We start from the raw sequence: 23,386 nt of genomic DNA on the forward strand, positions 1-23,386 counted from the left end.
TTCGAGTTTCTTAAATAAGTATAAGTATGAGTCGTTGAAAATCCTCTTCTTGGGTCGCCCTTGGTTCTTCAATTCACGTTCTTTGTTACATTTAATGGTCTGATAAGTCTGTCTCTTTTCATTACGTCAGCATAATACATCCATTTTTTTATGGTACAATTCAAAATTTTGTCCAATATACACTTGGGTGTTGTTTTAGTTAATTTAATATGAGATGATAATGTTGCGTCATATTGTGATGATTATAATTGTTTAATTTCGATAGAAAGAGCATCATTTCAATATATTTTAAATATTTTAAATATTAAATGTTAATTGTAGTAATAATATTTTAATATTTAATAAAATATTTTATTGTGATTAGACGGTTAAAATTAAACAATTAATTTAATATGTTTATATTTATTTTATATTCGTTAAAGTGTTTTTAGCTGTTTTCAGGAAAATAATTTCAGCTTCTATAATTCAAAATGTGTCTTTTTAAAACCTACAAATTTCACTCGAAACAAGTTTCGATATGACGCAAGCATGAATGCAAGCTTATATCTAGTGCATTTAGTTTTGCAGCAATAGATTTGTGTTTGCTATAAATAAACATCAAGACCTGTGACGCATGAAAAATCTCGAAGAACATATTTATAACATGAATTAAAGTAAACCTTGAAGTCTTTTTAACTAAATTAATACGTGTTGAATAGCTTATTAGCTTAAAATACATCCTAATAACGTACGAGAAACATACTTCACTACAAGACAACATCAATGCTACTGGTTCCAGCTATATCTTCTTATTTCAGCGACAGTCTGGCATGATTTGGGTTGCCGTGACAACGCAGGACTTGTAAGTCAATAACAAAAATTCACTTCGCATAGTGTTCTGGGCACGTAAAGGAGAAACCTAACACACAGAAACTTTTATTTCTTTCTCCGTAATGGATGATGAGATTTCTATGTCGCTTCGTTTTACGCCTAATCAGAATCTGGAATGGTTACTCATGTTTATATGTGGGTTTCTCTATTAAATTTTAACTCAATGTTAGGAGTGTATAAAGATATTCGTACCTATTCGTGTGCAGGTATATATAATACCGTGGGGAAAAAACAGTTCATAGTCACGCCTCAATTTCTGTCATATTTTTGTCATGCGTTCTGTCCGTTACTGAAATTCTCAGTTATCTTTATACGTATTTACTGCTAATGCAATATTAAAACCAGTCACCAGGAAGTACAGGGTAATGGATTCAATTTCTGGAAAGAAGAATGATCAACACAGATATCACAATCCATAAAATATGAGTAATTATTTTCATTTACATGTTGTTTAAATATGGCAGGAACCTCAGTTAATATCGAAATCGATACGATATTTTATTAAAAAAATATTCTATATGTATATGGATTCAGCAAATCGATATAATGTGTTATTTTTTGTTATCACAAGAGAACTCTTAAATATCGAAAACACGAAAATCTGTCTTCTGCATTATAATACGTTCCGAGTGATTTTCGGACGAGAGAAAATCACGAATAGCCATGTCAGTATTCAAAACCATTCTGTTATATACTTCAATAACGTATAAAGCCACAATATTATTCGATATGATTATACACGTATACAATATCGATATATAATTTTATATCTATTGAAATCCCTAATGTACTCCGAGGAGGATGTTGAAGGATAACATTAGGCCAAGAAGAATATTAAGAAGATAGGTTGAGAAGATGGCAAGTGGACGGGACTGGATTAGTAGGGGTTTGGTATTTTGCGATTTTAAACCTTCAAAGCTTTGTTGTCAATGTGCACACACACACATGAGTAGAATTTGTAACAAAGTATTAAAACATAATTTGTTGACCAGAATACACTTCATATTTATGTCACACCAATTTCATTTTACGTTGAGCCGTTTTAGATAAAAATTATACATTTCTGTTTCAGGATCCTGTAAAGTTGGGATTATATGCTATTGGACCTGTTGGAATGTAAATGGAAAATGATAGATACGTATGGCATGTTTCAATAAAATCCGTTAAATTGTATTGGAGATAAAATTAGAGAACCAACCTCTCCATTAAGCATTCATTTTGTGCATAGAAATGCCTTCTCGTTCTACAGTGGAGTTAAAGTCAGCTATGCGCAAATTTAACAGTTATGGCTGCTAATGTTTATGTAATTGTGGAACTATGGTTTCTAATTCACTGGAAATTCTCCCACAGTTATTAAAAATAAGCGATGACGTCTTTAAAATTACAAGGCGAAGAAGACATATGACATTCCTTTGTATAGATGATAAATTGCTTTAGACTCGTTGAATGTTTGAAAGGGACTTTTTCATGGCACATGAAGCTACATAGATTTTTCCAATTTGTTATTTTTATTTTGTGTTAGCAAAAGCGCCCATTGTCTTCTGGAATTATTTTATTATTAATTGGATATATACATATAGCCCGCTGTTTAAATACTGTAACACAATGGGAAATGCTTTATAAGTTATATAAAAAGTGACCTTAAAAATCAAGTGTATATTTTAAACATTTGTTGTAGCTAACAATTCATTTTTTTTGAAATCCTCTACAGCCGATTGGTACCAATATACCACCTGCTGTAGCAATTAACAAATCTGCGTTTTGTATTAATGGATTTCGCATGATTCTCACTACAGAAAGCTAGTATTTCGTTAAACTTTAAACAATTATTCACTGTAATGGTGACGTATTTTTGTTTTCTTTGAGGTACGGATTGAGTGGAAAATTCGATTATGCGCGGTCTACCAAACACGCTGTAGTTGCTTAAGAAAAATGTTGTTGCATCTTAAAACGCTCAAGATGATTTATCTTTTATATATGTATTTGTGTTACCAACTTGGTTTGTTTTATTCAGCTTGAGTAAGAGTATAAACATTCAGTTCAACTGTTATTCTTCAACTTCTTCCTCAAGCGTTTTCCAATCTCTCTTCGTCGCGAAAACTGTTTGTAACTCGCGGCCTCAGTCTCGTGTTAACTGGAGTTATATTGCGTGTGGCATCGCCCTACGTCAGCATTATGGAATCAACACGTAAATGTAAAAGTGGTAATAAAGATGATAAAACAACAGAAAGAAAGAAAGTTGAGAAAATAAAGATTCTAGACACGTTGAGCGGTGGTAAACATTCCGTGAATATTTTATTTTAAAGTTTAACTTTCCGTTTCTATCTTACTTAAATGCTTAACTTTCCGGTGGTATTTTATTAAATTATTACACAGTTTCTTCTTAAATAAATATCATTACTGTATATTTATGATTTTTAGTTCATATACTATGAATTTCCACAGCCGCGTTCACATATCTCCCATACAATATTACGTTCACCCAAAGCGGATATACCGAGAAACGTATCCTCCTCACAGGACAAGAGTTCACTATACTCTAATTTGCCTAATGATTATTTTTAATTTTTCAAATAGGAACATTTTTCAAACCTGACGTTTTGTCTGTACCTGTTTCCTCTGCCAGGTCTGTCTGTCAGCTTGAACTTCAAGCAACTTTTCCGGACTGTGTGTAATGCTTGCAGTCGTCCAAAATGTTTTCTGAATTGTTAGTAGCTAAGTGAGACTGTCATTACACCGACGAATATGAAGATGGCAGTTTTCTGGGTTGTTGCGCCGTGTAGTCTGGCAGAAGTTTACTGATGTTTCAATGATGCTGTTGCCTGCAATCACCTCTGAAACGTCAGTAAACTCTGCCAGACTAAAAGGCGCAACGACCCAGAAGAAATCCATCTTCATGTTAGTAGACACTTTCCGATTCAGTTTCCAATACGTTGCTTTCGCTTTGTCACAATGTCCGATGTGGTTTCTGTTACCCACAGTCCTTTGTTTCTGAGTGGGCACTTTCCCAAAAATAAGGCGGCTGTGGCCGAAGTCAAGAATGAATCTTTATTTCATTTCCATACATGAGACCATTTAACAGCTGTTCTGTGATGGAGTATATTTATAGTTATAATTTTGGCATTAATGTACTCTGTATTTCTTGTTGGGTCTACTAGAAAATGACACTTATGAAAGATGTCATGGCCAATATAGTTCGTCCATATTTATTTTTAAAATTTACTTTGATGTTTTTTTAATTACTACGAAGGCAATGCACAGCGGTGTAATGTTCTGCGTTCATGTGACATTGTATCTCCGGACTAGTAATTCATTACATGGATTTCCCTTTAGCAGTCATTCAGTTCAAAATATAAATTAAAACTCTGAATGGAAAAACTCGCTGACTAAATCCCACCCATGTTTTAACTACCTAAGTTCGACATATGATGTGACTATACCACAGAATCGTCTATTCCGTCGTAACATATGTAAATGTAACCGCTAGTTTAGGTATGCGAAATGAATGCTTGGAATTCTGTAAATTAAACCACAAAATACTTGTTTATTCATATATACGCCTATCTGTTTGTGTATGCAGGATGAGCTATGATGGCTTTCTCCCGATGTTGGAACCAGTCAGTTGTTAAACTCATTAACTTATGCTATAATGAAACCACGGGCTGCAGAGCTGACATATCATGAAATAATTGTTTCAAAAAAAAATATTTATTTTACGTAATCTTTTTCTCCTCATAAACACATGTGATAACTTGTTTTAGTTAGAGAAATATGGAGAAGGCATTCGTGTAAGACAAAATGGTTCTGAGTATGACAAATTTCGCCACAAAAGTTCTCGCAAAATAAGATTTCTACTAAGACATCGGTTAAGGCACCTTAATGATTCAAGTTTGAAGTAAAACTGTCAAGCATTAGTGAATTAAACTGGCAGATATTCGAACAGGTTTTTTAAATACCATACTAACCACACTAAATCTATGGTAAGATATTCATTAATAAACCACTGAAACTTCATATAGGAGCCTGTATTAATTTTTATAATACTGAAACATGAAATAACGCTAAATTTCCATTCGGGATCCCGAAAGTAGTTGCCTCACCACGTGACCCTCAAATAATTTTTATTGTGCCATTGGATAGCATTTCGCTCTTCCGTTTCAGAAATCAGCATTATCAAATTCAATGCTCCATCTACTGCTTCTGACTTCCAATAATGCCTGACCATTAACATATTCATCCTGTAGATGGAAATTTCAGTATATGTCGAACGCCAGATAATTCTCAACATTTTCATTACCAAAAGGTGGTAGACATGTTGGCTGTAGTCTTTTGTGTTATGTTAGGCTGTTACCTACAAGACTACACGTCATCACAATCCACAACAAAATTCCATTCGTCGACCGGGTATTTATATTGAAACAATTAAACTGTATATTTCTTATCATCGCGTATTTTAGATAAAATCGTATTAATTAATTCTTGCAAATGTGTGTTAAAATTTTATTCTCTTTTAATGAAAATACTATTACTTACTTTCGTGTTATGTAGTAAATATACAAATTTAATTACACGTCCTGTTAAAATATCTAATATGTCTTATGTATTTTTATTGAATAACTCCATGGATCTAAGTCCTTATAGAGGAGCTGGTAATTAATCTACTAGCCAACAAATTTGCCGCCTTGTATGAAAACCAATTACTGTAATAAAAACAGCCCGCTAGTGGGCCCTTTCTTCAAATGGCTAAAACATTTCACAATTTCCCTCCTTATTTCTTTAAGATCCTACCATCTGCGACTTTGTCTTCCTCCAGGTATTCTGACTAAAATCTTTACACATCGTACATGGATCTACACTCTATAAACTCATGAAATGCCTTTGTAAACATGTACCGGAGTTGTGTTACGGATCAACACATCAAGAAGTTTATCTCTGGAACGCACTTCTTAAATTAATGAACACACAGACCTAAAGTATAAAACTTAGAGGTGGACTGTGTACGAAGGTGCGATCGGAAAGTATCAAGACTGTGTCAATAGAGGGCGAACCGGATGTAGTACGAGCTTCTGCCGCTAGGGGGTGCGGCCTACATTCATAGTGAATCAGTGTGCCAGCCGGCATCATCAATTAGCATTTGTTTCTTAGTTACGGGCGTTTTGGTAGTGCATTACACCGACCCTCCTGCGATTTCGGAATGGCGTGTGCATCAAATTTTGCCAAAGACTCGCCAAAACGGCTACGGAAACCTATGAAATGCTAAAGCAAGCATTTGGGGAGTCCGCAATGGGTCGTGCACAAACTTTTGTGTGGCATTCACGTTTTAAAAATGGCCGAACCTCTGTCGATGATGACGAGCGTTCTGGACGACCATCTTCGAGCACAACGCCCGAAAATGTTACGAAGATTCGGCAGGCCATTCACGAAGATCGACGTCGTACCATCAACGACTTGTGCGACATTGTTGAGATAGGCTATGGGACCTGTCAGCTGATTCTAAAGGAAGAACTCCACATGCGACGCATCCCAGCCAAGTTTGTGCCAAGGCTCCTGTCTGAGGACCAGAAGCAGAATCGACTTCTCATTTGTCAGGAGCTCAAAGATCTTGCCGGATCGCCGGATTTAGCTCCGTGTGACTTCTTCCTCTTCCCAAAGATGAAAATTCAGCTAAAGGGAAGGAGATTTGAGACGATAGAAGAGATTCAGGCAGAATCGCAGATGGTGCTTGACAGGCTGACAAAGAAAGATTTCCAGGGATGCTTCCAGGCTTGGCAGCGGCGCTGGGATCGTTGTGTTCACTCCCAGGGGAACTACTTCGAGGGTGATGGATGAATTTAATACCTGAGATAAGTGTACGGGTTTTTATACGCGCAGTCTTGAAACTTTCCGATCGCACCTCGTATTGTTAATATTAAGAGAATATTTCGTAATAAACTGCGATTATATACACTGATCTTATTGCAAAAAGTCGTGCCAATAGTACAGATTCATTGTGTAGTCTTTCGTGTATCGAAAAGTGTTAAAGTTACAAGCAATGCCTGCGTTTAGTAGGAATTTGCTTGCAGCATTATGATCATCGTGGCAGAAGTACATGGTACCACAAGGTATGTATGGAAGTATGCAGTCTGTCACAACTTGCCACATCTCCGGTGTAAAGCTATGAGAACACGTCCGTCCGAAACGTTGGAAATATCTTGTCGACGATAAGAAAGAATGTGTGTGAATGTATTGATGAAACCTAGACTGTTGAATCTTCTCCTAAAGGGAAAACATCACGTCCTACCTGTTTACTTCCGTTGTTATCTGTACTATCTTTAAGTCTGCCATTAGCGTGTGATTATTCGTTGTAGTTGGATTGTTTCAAATATGTCGGCAGTCCGCAAGACAGATGCTAACTGTTCAGCGCTAGGATGGAATCGATGTTTTCTAGTTGCATAGTATCTATACCCTCGCCTGTCCTTGTGGCCAAGCAGGTTTTCATTTCTCTCGAGGAACGTTTACATACAGTATGATCGTTTTGATATGAGGGCATAGTTCAGTGCCAGCTTTACTTCAGTAAAAACTTTGACAGTGAAAGAGGGAGATTAAAGTAGATTCAAAGCAAGTCAAATCCGATTTATGTGAAGTGTGGCCGAATATCGGAGAACCGACTAGAAAATTAATCAGAATATTATAGAAGAATTAAAAGTTTTTATTCGGCTGTCATGGATTATGTCCCCTTGCTTGGTCAATTTTATAACTAACTTCTTCTGAAATAGTGAGCGCACATTTTCAGATTTCGGCAAACCTCTTTAAAGTACTTGAAGAATTCTATTGTAGAAATAAACGGATCGTTACGGCATAGAATAGAAGCCACACGAAAACTTAAGAGATTTATGATTTACAAGTAATTGACGAGATAAACTGTACATTCGGTAGGCAAGCAAAATGTATAACTTTCATAAGTGCTACAGGTCCCGCCCAATTTATTTCAATATAAAAAGCTAAAATCAGATATTCTGTTATGAATCTCATTCAGTTATGGCTACAACATCCTTATGTCAAACGGTGACCGCTTATAAATATATTATTTATTTATTTATATATTTATATATAAGCCGCCAGGTGGTCTAGCGGTTAGAACGCTGGCCCTGTAATCCTGGGGTCCCGGGTTCGATTCCCGGCGGTGCCCGAATTTATAACTTGTGTTGGGCAAGGCCATGGTCTAGGCAACACGGAGTTTTCCTCCGGGGGCTTCCCCGGTTTCTCCGTGGCATCCCAACAATTACTCCATTCACACACAGAAGAAGGCAATGGCAAACCACTTCTGGATCATCTGCCAAGAACGTATATGAACAGGTCCCAGTCCGAGAAAAGTATGGAAGGATCCTGTTCATATGGACCTGTCGTCAGACAGAACACTAAATAATAAAAATTTATATATACACCTAAAGTGTTAATTTTTTCTGCATTGGTTTGACTCCGTCTTTAAACTGCTTTCACACGTGAGCCCGTGAGCCGCTCAAGTGAGCGGCTCGCTGAGCCTGTATGCAGCTCATGCGGAGGCGATAAGCAATTCAGAGTTCGGCTTACATGACCCTCCGCTAGAGTTACCAACTTCACTCAGTCTCTCCAGCAACATATTTTCAGTGTATTAGCAGCGTTCATCAAATCATGTTGCGACTTGAAGTAATATTAATATTTTAGAGCATAAATATTATAAATGATTAATAAATAGTACCTATTACAAACAACTTAATGGAGTTTTTTTCCCCCCACAATGTGACTCTCCCGTATAAATGCGTTGGCTAGACTGGCTTGATCTGCAGCTCACTGAGCCTCGTGTGAAAGGGTTCCATGTTAAAGCAGGCAAAACTCTCCCCGCCAGTAGCCGCTACTAGCGGCTCATGAGCCGCTCACACAGGTTCAGCGGCTCTCGTCTGAAAGGGTGCAATGCATTTTGCTGGGATTTCTATCCCCAGCAGTCGCTTTGCTGCGTCATGGTGATAAATAAATAAAATAAAATTAGTTAATAGTAATGCATTGCGTGTATTAATAAATTTTGCCGTAATAGATGAGCAGTCTCATTATTTAATTGAATAAAAATTTTCTTGGATATTATCCATCGTCTAGTAAAATATAAAATATAAAACGTAAAACGACGTTTCGGAGATGGGACTCTATCTCCGTCTTCAGGTTCCTACACAGTTGGGCCCACTGGATAGAGCTAATCCCTATCTCCGAAACGTCGTTTTACGTTTTATATTTTATATTTTACTAGACGATGGATAATATCCAAGAAAATTTTTATTCAATTAACTCTTCACCATCGTCAAGAAGTTTTAGATTTGATACTCATTATTTAACCTTCTATTACAGAAACCCGGTCGACAAATGGAACTTTCGGTGGTTTTTAATACAAAATGTTATCATAGATGTTACATCCAGGTATTAGAGTATCACATGCACCATGTTCTGATGGCATGTCGAGTTCAGATGTCAGACTGTCAGCTCGATATAACTGCAGACTCGCTCCTTGATACTCAGCGGACACATGCTGACTGTGTCGGTGGTCTCGTTCTACAAGTACGTCAAACAATTCCATTACGAGGTCCGAAACGACAGTTGACATTCGAGTTTATCCTGACACCTCGAAACTCTCTACTCAGAAACTAAGAACAATGTACAATGTATTACTGCGCAGATGTCAGTCGGTTATACTGTCAGTTGGTTCGATCTGCTGTTATTTTATGACAGTATTAAATGATGAGTTTTATATGGACATGTGAATGAATGATATATTCAAAGAGGACTGTTGGAAATTCTCCATGGTTTATATCACAGCACTGTCTGAGGGTTTGAGCGGTGAAATTGTGGAAAATCACGGAAATCTCATTCAGAATGGCTACGATACGGCCGGTTACATATAAAACATTCTAAGGACAGTTACCGCTGTGATAAGATGTTCTGTTTTATTTCGTAGTGACGACGTTTTATTCCAAAGCTCCCTCTCCCTATCTTCGGTCCATATATTCTTCTCGACCCGTTGTCCTCTAAAGGCCTCAATCTGTGTTTTTCCCATGGGTTGAGCGACAAAGTTTCATACTTATACAAAACAGCATGTAAAAATAAGACTTTTTAAATGTTAAGATTTACGATTTTAGACACAAACATGACATAAAAGTATTATTCAAAATTAACCTGGTCTTTACTTCCTCTTGAGAATTATTTTTATATGTTCCCATCTTTCGCGAATATTTGAACTATTGATCTTTTTTCGAATGATCAATTTATTGTATTTCTGTGCAGTCTGTTGACGAGATTTGAAGAACAGAATTGCAACAGTTTAAGTTAACATGCTGTAGCGTATATAGATGGAGCTTAAATATCGTTTTAGGCATTGTACGTGTGACAAATGGTGCCCATGTTGAATGAGTGTAATGTTCAGAACAGACTTTGAGAGTTAACTTCGCAGATGACACTCAGATAGTGTGTCTATGTATTTTCATAAAGGTTTTATTAATGAGCAAATTTGTTAAGATAATTTATTTACATTCTGTATAGCTACTGCGTATTCTCAGCCTCTATATTTAAACCAGTGTCTCTGCTGTAATTTAATATTGTCTTTGGTATTCTTTGCGGTACTCGAGTTTCTGCTCAATAAATTAACATAACCAGAATAGACCAGAAGTTTGTTCTTAGTCCCAAACCCTCCATTTTGTGTGCATTGTTAATGGCTTGCTCTGAATAAATTCTAATAAAATAGGCTATTAAAATGTGCGCTTGTTAAAATATAAATATCCGCTAGTTCTGTTACTGTTTATAATAATTGGCGTCTCTTTTAACCGTTTAAAGCCAAGTGGAAAATTTGAGGTCATGACCTAATCGTTGTTGAGTCTTAGATTGATGTCTTGAAGGTGTGGATTGGACTAAACTGGTTAACATCCATTTTCAAGTTCTTTAGGTGTAAAGGATTTCTTGATCACCTTGGTAACTGCCGCAGTTCAGAGAACCCTGCACCAGGGAGTTATTTTGATTTTTGATTCCTAAACTTTGATTAAGGAATTTCTCAGTATGCAATTAAATCTGAAGAAGTCGACATCGGACCCCGTGAAAGAGACCTTCTTGAGAAGCAGACAGTCTCTAATCTGGACAAAAATAACCCTGGTACACCTGGGAATTTTTAATATTATCCTCACACCTACATGTTGGTCTCCTGAGTGGTCTCCCTTCCAATGTTAAATCTAAAATTTTGCATGCATTTCCTCATTCACACTCGATTTTATCGTCCCTGAGCCGAGTTGTAATCACGCCCATTTTGTATTCTTGAGGTTCTGGGTTTAAATCTTGACTGGGAGACAGAAAACTTGTATCTTTTTAGATGTTCTTTTTTCAGTACCACCAGGAAATTTCGGGTTAGTACCTTAAATTAGGACACATCTTCCTTCCTTATACTTCCAAATTCATTATCCGTTAATAATGTTATTATTCGATGCTACATAAACTGTGTTATCGGCAGCCATTTTAAATAAACCACAAACCCCCTTCATCTGTTCGCCACAATAGCAAACGTATTTCGTGGAGCTTTCTTTAAATATTGAATCAGTACACAAGTTAAAAATAATGTTTCTTTCGTTTGGAAAATTTACAACGCGAACTTTTTTCACAGAAGTCCACATTTTTTCTTCGTGTGAACTTTTATATCACAGCGAGTAATCACATGTCAGGAACAGTGCACAGCACAAAATCGCCCGATTAGAGTCCAAATAAAATATGCAGCACAGTTGCCTCATTTGCGTTAAGGAATGTGGCATTCAGGTAACTTAGATGTTCAGGCAGCAGACGTCTGTTTTCAACGTTAAAACCTTAGGTTCAAACTCAGGGCAGTTCAGTGCGGGATATTTAGCCGACAAAATTACCATTGTCAAGTCCCGTTGTAGGATTTGTGGTTTTCACAGCGGTTAGTCTGAAGATAGCCTGTCGTCTGGGTTTCTGCGCCGTGTAATCTGGTAGACGTTTATCGACGTTTCAGAGGTCCTTACCACCCAGGAAGATGGAGGCAGCAAGGATCTCTGAAACGTCGGTAAAATTCTACCAGACTACACGGCGGAGCAACCCAGAAGATTTTTTCTGTGTACTTCAGTTGTAGACAGTTTTATTCTTGAATATTTTTTACCTATCATCAAATGTTTTGTCTGTTAAACCATAAAGTAAATAAAACCCAACATTGTGGGAGCAGAAATCACGGTTAAACACCTCTGTGGTCTTCAACTAGCATGTAAGACCAGGCTTCACATCTGTGCGGTCTGATGTCGTAAAGCTTTTTCCCATTCTTTTGCCGTTGGAATATTTATCTATCGACTTTGTCTTTACATATGTTTTTCTATCAAAGATAGGGGACCATAATTAAAGATTCACCAAAAGACCGACCTCAAGAATCTTTCAACTGCGTGAACATGATCATCTATTTTCTTGTACTTAGGGTACTTCCCGAGTCACCCAGATGGCTGCTGGCTCGCGGGAGATTCGAAGAAGCTGAGAAAATCTTGAAAAAGATGGCGCGAGTTAACGGCAAATCTCTCCCTGCCAACTATATGGTACAGCTCAAGGTGAGGGAGTCAGTGATTATATTTGACAAAAGACCTATAAAATTATGCGACTTTTAATGTCGGAGGAGTTCAATGAAAGACATCGCTCGTCATACGAAGTTGATTTCCGTAAGTTCTGTAGTCTACATCTATTGTGCTCTGCGCATTGCAGGTAACCAGAAGTCCAGAAAGAGAGATCACGTGTAGTTTACAGCTCAAATCAATCAACTACTACTGCTACTAGAATGCGTTTACTGATAAAGTTGAACGCAACTGTCAATTGTGGCTCCCGGGATACTCTCTTTTTTGCGGTAGATAATTTATTTTCTTGGAGCTATACTTGACGAGTTCCGAAAAGACTTTGTAGCGCTTGGCGGTGAATCATTGAGTACCAAGCGGGAGCCCACAGGAGACATTTACGTTTAACTTTGTTAGGGAACGCTCTGTACTACTATTGATACCTCTGTGATGTGCGTTGTTACTATTTCTACTAATGCATTACTAGAAAGTCTGAGAAAAAACGTAAGACGACCACATTACTTCAACATTTAAATAATTAAAGCGGCACTACCAGAATAATTAATTGACAATTATATAATTTAGTAATATAATTCTTTGTATAATTAAAATGATATAGTATTAAACTACATTCTATTTATTGAGATGTATTGGCAGTTCACGCTGTAAGGTGTCTTGAAATTTTAGTTGGTATCGAACCAATAAAGTCCCTGCTTTATATCTACATAAATTTGTTATCAATCAGATACGTTTATGAAGATGACGTCTTCTCGGGTGTTGTGCCGTTTAATATGGAAGCGATCGCCTGATAATGGAGACAGTAAGGATCTTTGAAACGGTGATATAATTCCGCCAGACTGCACGGCCCAGAAGAGAGCCAACTTCATATATAACGCCGCGAGAAATCTGACATATCCGTTTATAATCATAAGATCACTAAATTCATTTCAACTTGCTTATAGTTCCAATGTGGCATTTATTTCATTAATGAATTGTCATTTCAGAGGAACCTACTGCTTCTACTTTCAGCGCAAGTACCAGGTTGAACGCTACGTGAAGCAGAAGGAGAGGCGTCGTAATTATGGCGTCCTGGATCTATTCAAGACCCCTAACCTGCGCCGGAAAACTCTAATCATCACGTTTATTTGGTGAGTCTTAAAGTCATAGTTGTTTCTTTGTCACGAACATGCGTAGGGCACTGACAAACTCCAATGACAACTAACTAGCTGTGTCCGTCTTAGAAGGTAACAGTGTACTCATCTAGTCAAGAAATTCGCCTTCATTAATGGAACAGGAAAGTTCAATACAGTATTTACGAAAACCAATCACTGTTCCCTATCCCGAGTTATTCGAATCCAATCCACACCTCAAACCCAACTCCCCTAAGATCCAATTTAGTAATATCCTCCGGTATTGGCTTAAGCCTTGAGAGTGGAATTTTCCCTTCAGGATTTCCAATCAAAATGTTTGTACTCATTTATGATATATATTTTGCGTGCTACATGCCATGCCCACCTAATGATCCCTGATTTGATCATCCTGATAATATTAGGTGAGAAACACAAATTGTGGAGCTTCTCTGACTATCGCCCTGATGGTGGAGGCAACAAATACTTTTGAAACGTCCGTAAATTTCAATTAAAGTAAGATGGCTGTCTTCTGGGTTTGATCTCCTTGTAGTCTGATTGAAGTTAACCGACGTTTCAGAAGTGCTTGCTGCATCCATTATTAGATCGATGAAACGTCGATTAACTTCTACCAATCTAAAATCATCTTTGTACTCATCGCCGTGAGAACCTAAAATCTCACCTACTTTACTTTGTCTACCTATGCTACAAGCATTTCTCCTTCGGCCAATGGTTGTAGCATGCATAGAGATGATATAACTGTATATCAAATCTAAAACTTCTTGACGATAGTGAAGAGTCAATTGAATAAAATTTTTCTTGGATATTATCCATCGTCTAGTAAATATAAAACGTAAAACGACGTTTCGGAGATGGGACTCTATCTCCGTCTTCAGGTTCCTACTCAGTTGGGCCCACTAGATAGAGCTAGGTCCGGAGATAGGGATTAGCTCTATCTAGTGGGCCCAACTGAGTAGGAACCTGAAGACGGAGATAGAGTCCCATCTCCGAAACGTCGTTTTACGTTTTATATTTTATATTTTACTAGACGATGGATAATATCAAAGAAAAATTTTATTCAATGATATAACTGCGTGAAAAGTTTTAGGATCATTTGGTAGACCTAGACTTAGATGGCAGGATAATATTAAAATGTATCTTAAGGAAACTGCACTTAAGTTAACATGACGTAGACCAGTGGCGAGCTCCTATGGACACTAATAAATTGTCGGACTCCATAAAAGACAAGAAACGTCTTGACTAGTTACTCGAATTTGTGCTTCTATAGTAAGACTGCTTTATGGAGAGAGTTAAATTAAATATTATTCTTTCGTCTGTGTATAAATTTTCTAGTAAGATTATTTATATGATTCCTTATTGGTTGGAGTTTGACGGATATTATTTCAGCTATGTATCGTGGATATTTCTGATTCGTAAACTTGCATGAACAAGCACTGATAGGCACCATACAAGAAACCTTTATTTCCTCCTTGAAATTCAATTGCTCTGGCAACATTATACTGGAAATTCCATGTTCCACAGCAGGAAATTGGAATTCGTCAGCTGAGACCACCTCCTGTTTGTCTGGGGAAAAGAGCTACTTTGTTTACTCAAGTAGCTGTATTGGAACCGCATTTCAGAGCTATATTTACATACATTTCCAGATCAGAAGCCAATTGTATCAGCCTGTGTAAAATATTGATTTTGTACTCTGGTAGAATTCTAGATCGAAAATCGTTACAATCCATTTAAATTAGCATTACGCAATCTGTCACGAAGCCCTTCCAACTACGTTGCTCATACGTGGATATTTTACAGATGGTAGGCCACGTAAAATAACAGTGCGATCAATACGACATTGTAAAATAAACTACTATTTAACTAAAGCGTGTTCTGAATTACACCAAAACCTTGTGTTGTATCTCACAAAAGTTTGGTGCAGGAACTTAAGTGATTTAGAAATAATTACAATTTTCTTTATACGTAGGATTTGAGGTTCCTTTATACGGCTTATATATAGCAACGAGGAATGATTTCTTTCGTATCATAATTTCTCGCCTAGATTCAGCAGGGATTCGTTTGTTGAAAGTGTGTTCTCGGGCCAAAGAGTCGAATATTTGGGATTGTTTTTCCATCGGGTTGGATGTTATAATAGGAAAATGCGTTCTCGGCCAACCAGAAAAATATTAATGACCTCGCTCTTGTGTTAAATAATTAGAATATTAATAATAGTAATACGATTTATAGAAATAAAAAAAAATATTTTACTGTCTAATATTTACCCAACATTTTAAACTTGGCTTACCGGACGTGAATTAACAATTGTGAGGAAAGAAATATCTTGTTATTTGTTGGTCTTTGGAATACTGATCGGCTAAATACCTCTGGTGATTTCAAAGGAGACTTCGAAGTTGAAGGCTGTGTTGGAGTTTCCTTCTTTCTAAAGAAATTGATCCGCTTTCAGTTTAATTGTGTCCCTTCTGCTTTGTTTCGTCTTTCTTCATAAGGGGCAGTGCAGCTGGATATAGCTGATTCTGGAGTTGTTCTAGCTATTAGTGTCCTTTCCTCCAGTGACGTTGATCAAGCTGTCTAGCTGGTTAAAACCGTATTTAAAGTCCTTTAAATCCATCGGCGTTTCATTTCTTTTAATTTCAAGCGATTTCTGAAGTTCAGTATAATCCATCTTTCTTAGTTTCCCTGGATGAGAGATTCCTAGCTGATCCACATTAGCCTGGTCCATTTCAAAATCAAGTCAAAAACTTGTTGGGTAGACATTTTTAGTGTCATTTAAAATCCCTAAAAATTATTAACATATTGAGGACAAAGTCCTTCCAGGTGCCATTTACAGTGGACTACATTAAATCATTCTAAGAATTAGCAGTGTTGATAACATTATTTCAAATGCTGCGCTCCTTTCTTAACGTCCTCTAGGTCTGGACTAGATTCTATATCAGTTGCCTTAATTTATTTATGCATTATCGTATGTGCATAGTAATTTCTGTACGTAGAAGTCACTTTCTGGACCTTTGGTTGCGGTAACGGAGTGGTGTTAAGACGCAGAAACACCTTCCTTCACATTTTGTATAATGTCATTAAGGTTCTCAAGGTAACCATGAGAATTTTTTTCTAAATACGTAAGGCCTTTAGTGATAAATTATTCTATGAATATTTCCGTCTTCTGGGTTGTTGCGCTGTGTAGTCTGGTCGATGTTAACCAACGTTTCAGAGGTCATACTGCCTCCGTCATCAGGGCGATGAATTCATGGCCCTGATGACGGAGGCAGTATGACCTCTGAAACGTTGGTTAACATCGACCAGACTACACAGCGCAACAACCCAGAAGACAGAAATGTTCATACTCATCGCCCTGATGACGGAGGCAGTATGACCTCTGAAACGTTGGTTAACATCGACCAGACTACACAGCGCAACAACCCAGAAGACAGAAATCTTCATACTCATCGCCCTGATTACGGAGGCAGTATGACCTCTGAAACGTTGGTTAACATCGACCAGACTACACAGCGCAACAACCCAGAAGACGGAAATATTCATACTCACCGCTGTGAGAACCTCAAGTCTTACATAAATTATTCTCCTTACAACAACTTTTCGATATAATAATAAATCAGTCAAAGAGTCGATCTTTTAACAGTGACCGAGTACTTATGATCGGACCTTTACCTCACCGACGACACTACTTTGACCCTACCCTTAAAACTTCATAGAGTTTTCAGTATAAACTAAGAAAGACTCCCCCTTCTATATTAGCCCAAGCAGCGGGGCCAGCTTAAATCTTAGTGGAATTTCTTCTTCCTTGGCAAGATATGTTCTGGCAGGTAAAAGAGACCTGTCTAGTCCACGTCAAACACATGCATTGAAAAGCAGCCCCCTCTTTAATTAAGTCAGCCAACTTAGGAGCGTTGTCAGTAGCAGCCAGCACGTCTCGGTTTGCTGCCTTACCAGTCAAATTCAAATTGCAGAAGTTGTCCCTTTCCTTAATACTACGTTACCAGCCATGCATGTCCCCAGATGGTGATTCAATAGAAGCTTCACACAACCACCGTTTCAAATCACCACAAAGGCTCGTAGCCTTTTAATTTCCACAAGACTACACGATAGTAAGACGTGTTTAAAAACAACACTTTCAACCATTGAAAAGTTATGACGGTGATGGTGATTGGATTTTGCTGAGAATTCGATCCAGTGGCGGCTTTTGTGAAAAAGATAATGAACTATCGGGTTACATAAAATTCATGAAGTGTCTCTTATTCTTAGCAGGTGGCAGTTTCTCAAGAACATTGTCAAATGAAATCACTACAATCATCCAACTGTAACGTCGTATTATTTAAGACAGCGTCGTTATATACCCTGGGACACATTCACATGACAAAAACTCATAGGCGAGTGGGAGTTCCAAGGTTCAAATATCAAACCTGAGACTACAATGTTGAGTACTTTCAAGGTCTTTCCCATTCATTCTATAAAATGTCACTATGATAAATTTGGCCACGACTGCTTCATTTCATACCTTAACATTCATTCTATAATTTTACTATATGATCTGATATCATGAAAGCAACGTTAAATAAAGTGCAGATAAAACCACGGAACGAAAGAAATAATACGAGGTGCGATCGGAAGGTTTACAGACTGCGCCTATAAAAACCCGTACACTTATCTCAGGTATTAAATTTATCCATCACCCTCGAAGTAGTTCCCCTGGGAGTGAACACAACGATCCCAGCGCCGCTGCCAAGCCTGGAAGCATCCCTGGAAATCTTTCTTTGTCAGCCTGTCAAGCACCATCTGCGATTCTGCCTGAATCTCTTGCCAAAGACTCGTTAAAAACGGCTACGGAAACCTATGAAATGCTAAAGCAAGCATTTGGGGAGTCCGCAAAGGGTCGTGCACAAACTTTTGTGTGGCATTCACGTTTTAAAAATGGCCGAACCTCTGTCGATGATGACGAGCGTTCTGGACGACCATCTTTGAGCACAACGCCCGAAAATGTTACGAAGATTCGGCAGGCCATTCACGAAGATCGACGTCGTACCATCAACGACTTATGCGACATTGTTGGGATAGGCTATGGGACCTGTCAGCTGATTCTAAAGGAAGAACTCCACATGCGACGCATCATGACAACGCGCCAGCGCACACCGCCCTCAACGTTCGGCAGTTTTTGGCCTCAAACACCATGGCCGTCATCCCGCACCCTCCTTATTCGCCGTGTGACTTCTTCCTCTTCCCAAAGATGAAAATTCAGCTAAAGGGAAGGAGATTTGAGACGATAGAAGAGATTCAGGCAGAATCGCAGGCTGACAAAGAAAGATTTTCAGGGATGCTTCCAGGCTTGGCAACGGCGCTGGGATCGTTGTGTTCACTCCCAGGGGAACTACTTCGAGGGTGATGGATGAATTTAATATCTGAGATAAGTGTACGGGTTTTTATACGCGCAGTCTTGAAACTTTTCGATCGCACCTCATATATATGCGTAAAATATTGTTCGCATTATTACAATATCTGTTCCAGTCCATTGTTTAGTCTCATACATTACAGTTCACGTCGAAGTTCAATGTCTTCTTGAAATCCTGTAACTAAAGTTGTAAGCCTGTGATATATCATGAGCCGTAAATAGTGTTCTTAGTATCTATATTTATCGGGATTTGACAGAAAATAATACTCAAACTTATCGGGTATGTGGTACAGTCGACACGTGATTTCTATTTCAGCTCCATCAGAGACAAGTGTGGAAGATGTGAGTAAGTTTGCAAGCTCGTGCAGAACGTTGAACAAATTCACATGCTTCGCCGATCACGAGGTTCTTAAATTTTTGACTTACTTCAGCCTTTTAAATCAATACGTTTTACTGATGTATTTATTTTGAAAGAAATGAATTAAATAAGATAAAAAATACTAAAACTACTAAAACATCAAGCGGGCTTGATGGTGTAATGCACCAACTAAATTTAGCTTCACTAAAGATTGTATTTTAATATATATATATAAATTTTGCCACGAATAAACTGATTGTTTTAAGATTTTAATAAATTGTTTTGAGGTATTAATTACAATATATTCGCTAATACAAGTCTCAAGTATTACAGATACACCAACGATTTCCGCACGTTTATTTTAACGTGACGTAATTAAATGACACCTTTCCTCATAGCAGGATTTGAACCTTCGACTTTTAAAATACATTTAAATCTGCTCTGTGTCGTAGTATGTAGAATTTTCTCTTGTTGCTGTGCTACTATATGGAAGAGCAGTGCCTCGTGGTAGATATCACATCCTTCCTTCATATATATATATATATATATATATATATATATACATACCAATACAATCTGTGAATCCATTTCCCTTTTAATCGAATGTAATGGAAATCTCTCCGAATGGCTTGACTTCTGGACATCTGCGTCACAAGCAGACGTCAAGAACGTCAAGTTCACTTGAAGCACTTCGTCATATAAATTCGTTATTTGAGATATAACATTTTGATATTCCATCTATCATTCACAGGTCTGAAACTTGGGGAGGCATTGCAATCGTGCGTTTATACATGACATGTCTGCCGTCTAAGTTTATTATTATTTGTAGTGTTCTGTCTGACGACAGGTCCATATGAACAGGATCCTTCCATCCTTTTCTCGGACTGGGACCTGTTCATATACGTTCTTGGCAGATGATCCAGAAGTGGTTTGCCATTGCCTTCTTCTGTGTGTGAATGGAGTAATTGTTGGGATGACACGGAGATACCGGGGAAGCCCCCGGAGGAAAACTCCGTGTTGCCTATACCACGGCCTTGCCCAACACAAGTTATAAATTTGGGCACCGCCGTTAATCGAACCCAAGACCCCAGGATTACAAGGCCAGCTTTCTAACCGCTAGCCGTCTAAGTAATATAATTAATTCGTTTTAAATCGAAGGGACTACATTTCAGGTCGATAGAAGGAGTTTTATTAACGATTCTAATTGCTGTTTTCGGGGTATGTTGCGTCGTATAGTCTGTAGTTTACCAACGTTTCAGGAAGTGCTTGCTTCTCTGATGATGGAGACAGTAAACATCTCTTAAACGTCGGTTAACTTCTACCACACTACACATGCATCAACCCAGAAGATAACCATCTTCATGCTCGGCTCTGTGATAACCTGAAATCTAATTTAACGGGTATTTAATCGAAATTCATTAATTTTATGCAAGCTTTACATACGTTATTAAATAATGTCAATTTATTTTATTTATTCAAGATATTTTTCTAATGTCAACGTTAGGTAGGTAAGTATAAGAATAAGATATTTAGATCTGTGAATAATGTGAGGTTTAAAACTAATATGTTGATGGAATTTCCAAATATCAGCAGTTCTTAGTTTTTTACTTTATTCAACGACGTTTCGTACACAATATGTATATAACGTGAAAGATGACGTAATTTTGGATGGCGTATAGGGAAATGGCCGTGACCTACTTTAGTGTATCATTATAGCCTGTTTATTGGAAAACTCTACGTCAGCAACATACGTTTCTGAGCAGGCAAGAATTATATTTGGAACCACCAGTATACAGACTAGGAGCAGACCGTTCAAATTTATCGCCAATTGCTTTTTGGTTATTGACAATACCGATGAGGAACACTGTAATTAGTATATCTGATGTAAGCATTCAGTTCGAAGGCTTCAGTATTTGGGGAGAAAGGGCAGGTAGGAATTAAAAGGCTTTGCTCAAGCTACGGTGTTCGGATTCCTTTCGCGAGATTAATGTCACTGTCCTCTATCTTTGTCCGTTGCTTGGTTACGTGATAATAAGACGCTGTTAGAATTATAAAACAGTTGGATTTTCTTCTTCTAAACTTAACTGATATTGCACTGATTCCTAGCGAGGTAAATTTATTTCGCATTTACATTTCGGACGCGAAGCCATCAACGTTTCTTTTGCATTTTCTCCAAGGTGTAGGAAATGAAGCTCCTAAAGGTAAAATAACTACAAATTCGTGTTTTAAAAAGTAACGTCTTGGACTAAATTTGTTTTTATGCAAAATTAACTATATCAAACATAGAGACATTCTTTACAAGCTAATTTTCCCGCCTTTCATAAAAATCGAAAATTTGTTTGTGTGTTCACAAGAGCCGGCTATTGGTCACTATCCTCAATTTAATTAAATCCAACCTATAAACTCCCACCCTATTTCCATAAGACATATTTTAATATTATTCAATAATAATATTATTCCTTCAAGTTTACAGATAAAATTTTGTACAAAAATGTAAGAAACATTAACTTAATCTTTGTACAAGGTAAATTATTTTTCTCTTAGTGTTTTGGTTTATAGATGACATTGTTTTGTTACTTCAACACTTATGTTGGTAACATTGATCATTTGTACCATCTTCTCTTTTACACATTTAATCAGAGTTATCATAACGCAATCAGTAACCACCGAAATTTGAGCCCAGAAAGAGGTTCGGTTTCTCACCAAACAAAGAAAAAAGTTAAACTTCTCGGTGAGTTTATTAATTTTTACGTATAAATATCGTGTTTTATTTTACAATGTTATTAGGCTATTTCATTTGATGTAAACATTTATTCAACAGACAACGTCGTATTTACGTATTATGTTTTATTATTAAATAGCACAAACTAAGATTAACATTCTAGTTGTAGCCAATCTCAAAGTCGTATGATATATCGTTAATTACCCCATGCAAATCATTTTAATGACCGATAAAAACTTCTTAATTAAGTTCATAATTTATGTTCATCACCAAGCATCAATTAAGTTATCGGGTCAAGGTTATATGGACGAGGCATTTAGTATGCATAAGATATATTAGAAAGGTGTACAGATTTTAGTCTTTAAGAGAGAACATTTGAAAAACCTAGACGTAGATGGGAAGTTAAAATTAATAATAAATTAGTAGATTGTGAGGGTGTGTAGTGGATTTAACTGGCGTAGGATAGGATTTGGTAAACACTGCAATGAAAGAGTTGATTCCATAAAAGTCGGGAGACTGTATCACCAGCTGAACAACTATCAGTTTCTCGAGAATTAGCCTCTTTTTGTTTCACCAGTCATCGTAACACAGAGAGATGATTCTTTCTACCCCAATCCGTTATAGAAGGTAAGAAATTGCGTATGAAAAGTGCATTTGTCTTTTCAGCCCCTTTTAAGTTTGAGGCAATAAATAAACATGTGTCTACATTTAAGTTAATGTATTGCCTCTAATAAAAGGTCCGTATGATACAGCATCCTCTAAAGGAAAACTGACGTAGACTGTATCTTGAAGAAAAACTGATGGAAAAGAATGGTTAGTTCATGAATTTTGTCTCCGGCCCCATTTAGCACTGTCTGAGAAAATAAATATCAAAGGTAATAGATTTATCAGCTGAATGTAAAAATTTTCACTGAGATGAACAAAAGCCAGTGAGTAAAAAGGTTAGTCTATTTCAGTGGTCGGCAAACCGTGGGCCGCATTGTGTATTTATTTGTAGAGGGCCGTAGAAAAAAAATCCTAATTCCGTAGACAGTAAGCAAAACTGAATTTATTTAACTGGCAATGTATAATTAGTATTCACTTAAAAACGGATCATGGCTGTATTTATCAGTACAAATGAGTTCACGTAAAGACGTTTATTAGATTTCATACAGTTGTGAATTTCATAAAACCTTTTGTTGTTATTACCACAGTAATTTTCATGTTGTTTTGTTAAATGCCATACGGTTTGATTAACAGAACAATGTACCTTTGCGTGAAAAAGCGATTTTAACATGAAAGACCTACATCTACAGAACTTATGTTCCA

General features: G+C 37.2%; 1 protein-coding gene across 4 annotated transcripts in view; it reads left to right on the forward strand.

Moving 5' to 3' along the window:
• Window positions 1-23,386, forward strand: part of Balat (Beta-alanine transporter) — a 218,949-nt gene that overhangs the window by 178,924 nt on the left and 16,639 nt on the right. For all 4 annotated transcript variants that reach the window (XM_022083194.2, XM_022083175.2, XM_022083124.2 and 1 more), the window contains exons 7-8: window positions 12,329-12,455; window positions 13,482-13,600. In XM_022083194.2, the coding sequence (XP_021938886.2) occupies window positions 12,329-12,455; window positions 13,482-13,600 (246 nt within the window). The remainder of the gene's footprint in view (window positions 1-12,328; window positions 12,456-13,481; window positions 13,601-23,386) is intronic.

The sequence above is a fragment of the Zootermopsis nevadensis genome, unplaced genomic scaffold (genome assembly GCF_977971745.1).
Source record: "Zootermopsis nevadensis isolate Lab colony 2312 unplaced genomic scaffold, Znev_1.0 Znev_ptg000028l, whole genome shotgun sequence".
Taxonomy (NCBI): Eukaryota; Metazoa; Arthropoda; class Insecta; order Blattodea; family Termopsidae; genus Zootermopsis; species Zootermopsis nevadensis.